The sequence below is a fragment of the Lepidothrix coronata genome, unplaced genomic scaffold (genome assembly GCF_001604755.1).
Source record: "Lepidothrix coronata isolate B3197 unplaced genomic scaffold, Lepidothrix_coronata-1.0 Scaffold40, whole genome shotgun sequence".
Taxonomy (NCBI): Eukaryota; Metazoa; Chordata; class Aves; order Passeriformes; family Pipridae; genus Lepidothrix; species Lepidothrix coronata.
This window is the reverse complement of record NW_016690220.1, coordinates 1790750-1800278: the sequence shown is the minus strand read 5'-3', so window position 1 is coordinate 1800278 and position 9529 is coordinate 1790750. Positions and strand designations below refer to the sequence as shown.

Here is a 9529-nt window from a genome sequence, read left to right as displayed (position 1 = left end):
AATAATTATGAATTGAGATAATTGTGAGTTTAGTAAGGATAAACTCCATAGTTTAATTTTAAAAATGAGTCATAAAAAAAAACCCAACAGAAAATAATTTGGAAGAGTTTTGCCCAGTGTCTTGTTTTGTCAAGTTTCCAAGGAAGGAGTTGCCAATCCTGCAGCTGCCAATCCTGTAGCCCACCACAGCACATCACTTGATGTAACCCCCTCACAGAGGTGTGCCAGAGCCATCAGTACTTATGGCGATACCCAGAATAGTGGCAGATGCCTCCCAAAACTGCATTTGCTGAAAATGCATTTGTAGCCAAACAGTTTTGTCTGGCAGGAGATAAGTGAGCCCTCCTGCAAAGCCAAGGCACAGTAAGGAAAGGAATTGGATGCACACTTAAAGAAAAGGATGCAGGTGCCTGCTGGAGTGATGTCTTCCCAGGATTTACTGACACAAAGGGGCAGAAGATGGGATTGGAGCTCTATCCTCTTTCTAGCCAGATGCAGGTGCTATGAGCCCTATACCCATCCCCTCTCTTCCTTGTGGCCTCATCAGCTGTGAGTTAATTACAATCCCTTTATGTCATGGAGGAGAAATACAGTGAGGGGAGAATAGAGTCTCTGTTCTGGTCCGTATGTAGTTCAACCTCTGGGACAACCATGGTCCAACTCTCAATATCTAATTCAGATTGCATAACCAGATACTGCAGGCACGTATTTATATAAAAGCTATTTTAATCAAAAGACTAGCCATTAAATTGCCAGTGTTCTTAAGCATGCTTCACCAATTTTTCCACTTTTAAGACTCAAGTAGACAATTTTTTAATGTTTTATAAATGATAAAAAATTCACATCAGATTTTAACAGAATTAAGCATACTTATTCAACACACATGGGGCCTCTGAAAAAATGTTATTCAATTTAATAATTTTAATTTACATTGTATATGTACATGAGCATTTCTTTCAACCCACAGGTTAACACCACAAAAAAAAAAAAGAAAAAGAAAGAAGAAAGAAAAAAAGTACTCTGGTTAGCGGAGTGAAGAAACTCTTGAGACACTGTTGTCGGAAATAAAAGCAAGGCACTCTCCCTTAACACCTGATATATTCCTGAATTCTGCCTAGACAAAGGCATGTTCACACTGAGAGAGCTCTAAGAATAGTAGTAGATTTATTCTGCATTAACTCTTTCTTTTACCACTGTGACCTGTCACTGGTTGCACTCTAGGATGAATCAGTGTATTGACGTTGACATGAAGGACAATTCCACAGATGATGGGATTTGGGAGAGTATCACAGCTAAGACTATCTATGGAAGACTGGAGGACACAGACGACGTGAAATTTCACATGGGGCTCCGAACCTGCTACCTCCCACTAACATTCCACTTAATAAATAAACCTTGCTCAACAAAAAAGGAATTTTACTGTACTATGCTGATTTACCTGAAAATCCTTGGTAAGGGCCCACTCGCAAAAAGCTCCTGCAAGCCCTCATCTGGCTGGTGCTCAGCACCTGGCAGGATTTGTCCCTAGATAAAAGTAGTTTCTCAAGGGACCTTGTGTCTTACACAAGGAGACAAAAGCAAACATACTTTCTTCGGATTTTGTGTCTGTATGTTTTTGTATGCGCACATGTGTGTGAGTGTGTATATATATATATATGTATATATATATATTAAGTATATACAAAAGCAAATTCAGTCAAAATATATTTATCTTGCTGGTCAGGCTTGTTACAGCAACCTACAAGAAACATTAGCTTCTCTGATATTTAATTATGCTATTATGTTTGCACATAAGCTTAAAAGTCAATACAAAAAGCAATACTTTTCCAAATATTATCTGCAGGTAAACCAGAAATATTAACTATAGTGATTAGAAGTCTGTTTCCCTATTGACACTACTATAAATCTTGATATAAGAATAATTTTTTCATAAAAGCACATCCAAACATAGTAAGTGATAAAATACCAGATTACTATTTGAAAACCATACAGTGACTCGATATCTGGGTTATCCTTTGCAGCAATTAGGCAATTCATTTGGCATCTGTTTGATTGTATAATTTAATTTCCATATAAACAGCATAGTTTAAAAAAAGACAAAAGCTAGAATGTTTAAAGCTAACAAAAGATACAGTGACATCAGGTTGACATTCAAAATTTTCCTTAGCAAAATGACCAACAAAATTTTGACTCAATACAGTGCATATAAAGTTTTTTAGAACTAAATTTTTAAATATTATTTGAATTTAGCAAAACATGAGCAAGATTTTAATATCAAAGTGCTAAACAGTACTGCCTTAGAAGTCACTGCAAATAAACTGTAAAATAACTCTGCTTGTGATTTGACAGATATTTTATATACAAATGGTTAATAAAAAGACACACGCACACACACACGCACACAAATATAGTTATATACATATATATATATACACATTATATATATGTATATAGTTTTCCAACTGGTGTATCTGAGTCAGTGTGAACACCCCATTTAGTTATCATGTGTAACAGGGCTCCCATGAGCTGGCAGTCATTGCAATAAATACAGGCAAAGCCATTACAATATACCATGCATACAAACATTTATACAAATAAAGACACTATGCAACAAATTATCTCATATTAATATGGCATCAACAGTATAAACATACAAAAAGGAGTACGAACACGGAATGTTTAAACGCAGCCCACTATATCCTTCCTAGCACTTACATTCATACTATTTTACAAGACTTGCTTGTTCTTGAAAACGATCTTCTGTCTGTTTACTAACTAGTCACTTATGTTAGAAGTCTAAAACGGAACTATCCCTGATGCTGACCCTGTATGCTCCAATCACTACTTACTCGGATTTCCTTAGCTAAGGAACAACTGAGCCACAATTGCTCCCGTGTCTTCCACTTACATTTGTCAATAAGTCACGCTACATGGAATCAAGTTTGGAAAACTCTGTCAGGTAAGTTAGTGCATGTAATTTTCTCACTTGATTTCTTCCATTTGTTTTCCTAGTAAAATAAATTAGTTAATAAACGAGACTTAGTAAGACAGCACTTTAAAAAATTGCACTTGAACATGGGAGCTAACAGCCATTGTCATTTTGCTATATTTGATTTGTATGAAATGTTTAATTGAATGTACTTTGCTAAAAAAGTGAATTTTTGTTTAGATTGTGCTGATGTATGTGCCCTTGATGCAGGAAGTATGCTAAAGGTATCCTCACAAAACACATACTACCCTGGCAAACAACTATTTGCTGTTCTTGTTTTCAAACACAACTTCTACAATTTTATTCCTCATAGACCATGAGGTGTTAAACAACAGATTTAAAACAGTCATGTTAACCTTTTACTGCTGCTGGGATAGCATTGTCCAAAAGTGCCTTATTAGCTATTTAAAAAACCCAAATCACACAAAAGAAAACAAAGAACACAACCCCAAACCAGTAAGCCAGTAAGTTTCAGGCCTCAGGTTGTAAGGACAAAGCGCCAGAAAAGACCTCATTTTAGACTCGGAGCTGCTTTTCTGTTAAGTGAGGGCAGAAATGTTAGCTGTAAGTCACGATCCATTTGCCTGCTCTGGTGGGCGTTTGCCTTTCAGGAGGGTGGTTTGACTCAGAAGGGTAAGGTGTCCAGAAACAGCCTGTCGACAATGGAAGGGGCTGGCACCAAATCTTCCAGTTTCAGGTAAAAGATGCGCTGCAGTCCCAGTGTGCAGAGAGAACGCAAGTCAGCCAGAACACCCAGTACCTTCTCTGCAGACTCAAGTGGTTGTCCTTTGTTTTGGCAACTGAAAGTTAAGTGATCTTTCAAACTGCTTGTGATCTTGTTGCATAGCTCTTCCACTTTCTTTGGTTCTTTTAATCCATGTCGTTCTGCAAAGTGAGAGAAAAAGAACACATCAGCATCCTTAGCACAAATGGAGACAACTCACTTTCTTCAGCATAACCCAGAGCCATACTCTGAAACTCAAAGCAAAAAGTGCTTTGAAAGTGTAAGATTTTTCAGAACAGATGAGGCTATACAATGTCAGTGAACCTTTCTGCCATGCAAAATAAGAGACAGCAAGTTCCCTTTTCTCTTTAGCTGCTAAAACAGGCAACAGAGATACTCAGTTATGATTGCAATACTAGTACAAGGAATCCAAGCATGCTGCATATCTGACATAATTTTTATGATATGAGACAGAATTAATTGGGTGATTTTCCAGTAAAACTATCACAGGAGGTGTTTTGGAGATTTCCATGCTTCCCCACCAGTTGTGAATGCTCAATAACTATGGCAACCATTATTTATTCAGTGAATTCAAGTGGCGATCGATATCCTTAGCCAGCTCCATCAGTGCCCAGCCTAGAATTCCACTAGGAATTTGCAGACACTCTTATAAGAAACTAAAGGCACCTTACTACCCTTTGTTATTTTGATCAGCTGCTGCTTTTTAGTTTATTCATCTTTAAAAGCCCTAAGATAAAAGAAGCCCAGAAGTTAACTATTTTGCTTTGAGTGAGCAAAAGTGAATGGCTACTATGTCATCCACTGCAAAAAACCCATCACTCCTAAAATGAAGGGGAGCTGGGGTTTGTCCCCCTTCAAATACCTTTTTAAAATACTTCAGTGATGTTAAATGCATTCCCAGTTCTTTAAGTATAATGAATCAGATTTGTGATTCATTAAAAGCAGGCTCTTTACTGGGGAAAGAATTCTGTGTTGTTTGCTATCAAGGTTTAGTGGACATATTGAAATAGCAGAACAAAAATATTCAGAACAAAAATCTCAAATTTGTGATGTTTTGATTTGCCTTTGACTTTGAAATTCACAGGTAAGAACTGGCTTCACAGCAAAGTCATAATAATTCACACATGAAATAGAACTGTGCCAGATAGGGTAATCTAAGAAAATGCAGGTTATATTAATTGTAAATCAATCAGACATATAAAACAATGGCAGCAGTGGATGAGGAGTAATTGTGGCAGTTCTCATGTTTGATGCATTTGAAGTCGTCTCCTTCCCTGGCCCTCTCTTGCATCCCTGGCAGCCACCAACCACACTGTGCCCGTTGTCCCCAAGTCTTGTTCCTCTATGCCAGGAGGAGCAAGCTATAGGTATGTTCTCTGCCTGTCCCCTAATGAACAGTGAAAAGAGTACAGTTTTCTTTACTTCTAGAAGCAGGAGTAATGCCTGCACCAGACGTAGTGGTGCCTTGCCCAGGCCTGTGCATATAAACTCGTCGCTGCCTCCCCTCACCACCTGTTTTGGCTAGGTACTCTTTACAAACCAATAAAACAGACAGGATTCAATGAAGGCAGTCATAATATGTAAAGGTCTGGTTTTCCACTGATATTCACCCATTTTACACTTTTTTTCAACTGTACTTACTTAGGCAGAGTTGGCTTCTGAAAAATACTGGTCTGGGATCAGAATCAGAGATGTGCAGACATGTATGTCTCTGCCCAGAAGCTACTGCACTGTATCATTTAAGTACCATCAATCTGCCCTGCTGTTGTCCAAACAGTGGCATCTGCTTCAGACATCTTTTTCACCTTGCAGGAATTAAAAACCCTAGGTATTCTAAGTGCCTTGTTTACATTAAAACATGAGAAGTCAATGAATATTTAAAGCCTTTCCAGTAAATGGTGTATAGTGTAATTATGTAAGCCTTAACTATACAGGTCACTGAGAGTAAATACTTAGGCAGATTCTGCCATTAAAAATCTTGGCAGATAAATATTTTATACAGGTTGGAAAAGCTGTAGGGCCTTTTTTTTTTTTTTTTTTTTACCACTAGCCTACAGAGAGAATCTGCAGGACATTAAATTAATCTTGCAGTCTTTGAAGAGTTCCCATCTTTTAATCTGTTTTGTGTCCTAGCTGTGTAAGTGAAGATATTTTTATAGATCCAGGGAGCAGAAATACTAGAATGGATCCCAAAGCTGACTATGAATTAGCAGAGCACATTTTTAAACCACTGCCTCAGTAGGTGTGTACATTGCTGCTGAGTATGGAAAATTATCTCTGGCTCTGGAGCATGCAGCAACTTTATTAACATTTACAGCCAGAACTAAACAGCCTGTCTTCCACTGACAAGTTCAGAAGGTTTCATAACAAATCATGTCTTTGGTGAATAGCCATGAAGTAGACTGATGCAAAACACTATGCATGCAAAGATTATTGTGTTAGTAGCCTTACCTTACACAAAAAAAAATCATGGAAATTCAGAATTAACAGATACTCTGTCCTTAAGCATGGAAAGTCAGAATTAACAGATACTCTGTCCTTACACTGCTCTCCACTGCCATAATAGTAAAGCAGCCACAGACAAACCAAACTGTCCTCTCTCCTGCGTGAGTTGCCATACAATGGCTTTTGCTACTTGCAAATCTCTACAAAGGTTAATTTCTCATGACTGGAACTGCCTCAGGGGTTTTCAGTTTTCTGTCCCTAAGGCATTCCTTGTGGACCTACAGAAAGCCAAAGCCATCTATGTAGAAGCCTTTCTGCTGCCATTGCAGTCTCTGGTGTTAGCATCCAACTAGTTCCTGAAGAACATACTTATCTAAGAAATACCTCTCCTTGGTAGACTTGAGGAGTCTTGGTCCTAATTTACTCAAAGATTTAAATTTAATAGGGTTCAAATATCACACTTGCTTGCCTTTTCCACCTTGTCCTGTTTGCACAAAGAAAGACTCACAGTCTTTCTTACACAACCTAGAGGGAGCAGCACCAGGCACCTGTTTTAAATGTGTGCAGTGGCACTGAAGCCGATGGCCTCTAATCATTTGCCATCATCCATGGGATGTTTTTATCCACATGGGAATGATAAGGCCAGGATTTATCCCCAGAAGGACAGCTGGTCAAAATGGATAGATTTTCTCTAACTGACTGAGGAGGTGTGTAAATATTATCGTATTCAGACTTTCTTATAATGACAATTAAAAAGGCACACGTAAAGTGATCATAGGCTTTCTCAGCCTTGTGTTTTAGGATACCATTGATTTTTGCAAGAAAAATGGTGATTTATGGCAAAAATGCTGTCAAAATGACTCATCAAAAGTTTTGCCCCTAAAGCTCTGCAAACTTAGCTCATCCCGGCAAACTGAACACAGCAAGTTTCTTACACTTTCTCCTTTTCCTGGGAAGCTCAATGCGATTCTTTGCTATCATTATGCTGATCAGCAAAAACTTGATAGGAAGAAAGCAAAAAAGCAGAAAAATTTATCACCAGCTGTGCTAATCCCTCTTTCCCTAACTTCTGACACGAGGTAGATCATGGCAGGGTTAGGCAAACTGAGCACTACCTTTATAGAAAATGCCTCTCAAAGAGTGCAAGTACCTCAAAGAGCTTGAGTACCTCAAAGACCCCTGGGCTTTGCACTCTGTGTCAGGGTGGGTCACTTTTAGCCCTAATTTATTCTGAGGTGTCAGTCTGATCAGAAACGCAACTGATTAACTCTGCAGACTTAAAATAGGCCTCTTGATTGTCTCGGTTTCAATGTAGTTACACGATTTTCTCTTCCCCCTTCACAATCCTCTTCCCCTTCTATAACTCAGATAAACACAAGGCTCAGTTGCCTACAGCTTTCTGGTTGTCTCGTGTACACACTGTTACACAGGATTGCAACTCAGTACATACAAGAGTCTCCTTTCCTGTAGCAATCTGGCCCATATTTATCCTGCCTAATTCTCAGGCACTTTGTAAGGATCCCCAACCTAAACGTACAGACTTCTCAAGCTCCCCCGAACATCAGTGGAAAGATAGGCATTTTTAGATTATTACAATTTTAGTGGATGAATCATCTTCTGGAGGTGCCCTGTATTCTGCATCAGGTCTGCAAGGTACCTGAAGTCAGAGTGACCACACAGAACACCATAGTTTGCTCCTTCCTTTGAGAAAACCCCAGCGTAACACAGAGACTGCTGGTTGCTGTAGAAAGAAAGAGTTCTTGCCTCAGCAAAAGGTGGGAGTGAAAAAGGAGGAGTGAGTACTTTACTTTGACGCTGACAGTATTTCCCTCAGCTAAGTGGCAGGGGGAAGGCAGACAATGCAATCTGGAGGGTTTTTTTTATAACTAGCTCTCCTACACTCCTCCAGTCTGCCACCTGCTATGTAGACCCAGCACATGAAGCACCCACAGCAGAGGATATCCTGGCAAGAGGACTGAAGGATATTTGCTGCTGAAGAATAGGTAAGCCCCTCTTCCAGAAACAGGTTGGACAAATTCATGTTCAGAAGGAACTGCAGCAGCCAGACTCTTTTTAGCCAGACTGGACTCATTACTGTTTCTTGGTATGACTGATGGTGCTAAAAATTGTGTTTGTAAACTGGAACAGAAAGCCCAACAGCAGGAAGACAAACACAAACTCATAATTAATTGAAACCTCACAATATTCTTCAATGGTCTGGTGCCAGTCTAACAAAGCATTAAGAGTGTGAATAAGCCCAATATATACAGTGTTTCTGGGCTGGTCTGTAACACACTTAAAATAAAACATATGCTGAAAGAGCTTGGCTGAATGAGGGCTAGAATGCTCTGTACTCAGCAGCATCCCACTGAGAGCGTCAAGTGGGCAAAACAATAATAGTTTGATGTGGATAGAGAAAGGAAGGGGCAGAGAGGAAAAGCGAATCGACAAGAGAGAGACACTGAGAAAAAAAAAACACTAGAAGTTCTAGAGCAGGCAGAAATTAGAGTGTGGCCTTGAGATGATCTGCACTGGACTCTCAGTCTATATTTTCACAATGTTAGAAAAAACCTGTAAAACATCATTATAAATGGTGATTTGGAAAGTTAAGGAAGCATTTTCAAGTTCAGGCTGAGCTAATATCTGGTCATCTTCAACACTAACCAGTCCAGCATGGAGTGGTTGTGCAGGAACACTTGTGATCCATAAACACGCTGAACTGATAGAAAATGTCCATGTGGAACTAATGACAGAACTCGTCCCAAGATGACCAGCACTTCTTTTTCATGTTGGCACTCTTCTTTAGCTCGTTAGATTCTACCTACCAACAGAATAAGTGATCCAAAGAAAAAGAACATGACAGAACTAATTTTTTTGCTTTCATGGGGATGTGTGGGTGAGTGTCATGTGTTGTTTCCTAACTACATTCTTCTGGGTGATACTTAGAGTGACACTGATGTGCTCTGGAGGAAGTTGTGTCCAGCCTTTCTTAACCAGCTGAAGGAAGTAAAAAAAGAGAAGAGAGACAGAGAGAGGAAGATACTAGAGGAGTACCTTAAAGTAAAAAGATGTGTTTTGGCACTACGGTGTTTTAAGTTAACTGTTTACAAGACACAATAAACCTGATGTCACTTCTTTCATTCTGGGTGCTCTTTCAAGATGGTGTCTTATCTGAAAGGACTCGAAAATTCAGCAGCAATCTGACATAATGCCTTTCCTTTTAGGCAACACACTACAAATTTCCAAAAAACAAAAAATAAATAGAAAAAGCACAAATATACATACTCTCTAATGGATTATATAATGCAAAATAATATGCATTCCTTTAGTTTTACTCAAAGCAAGCAGTG

The 9529-nt window shown here is 38.9% G+C and overlaps 1 protein-coding gene across 2 annotated transcripts in view; it reads right to left on the bottom strand.

Annotated features, from left to right (window-relative positions):
- Positions 1-708: 708 nt before the first annotated feature.
- NR4A3 (nuclear receptor subfamily 4 group A member 3) overlaps positions 709-9529 on the bottom strand; it is a 29591-nt gene continuing 20770 nt past the window's right edge. For both annotated transcript variants that reach the window (XM_017813249.1, XM_017813250.1), the window contains one exon: positions 709-3874. In XM_017813249.1, coding sequence (XP_017668738.1) covers positions 3615-3874 — 260 coding nt within the window. In that variant the 3' untranslated portion in view covers positions 709-3614. The remainder of the gene's footprint in view (positions 3875-9529) is intronic.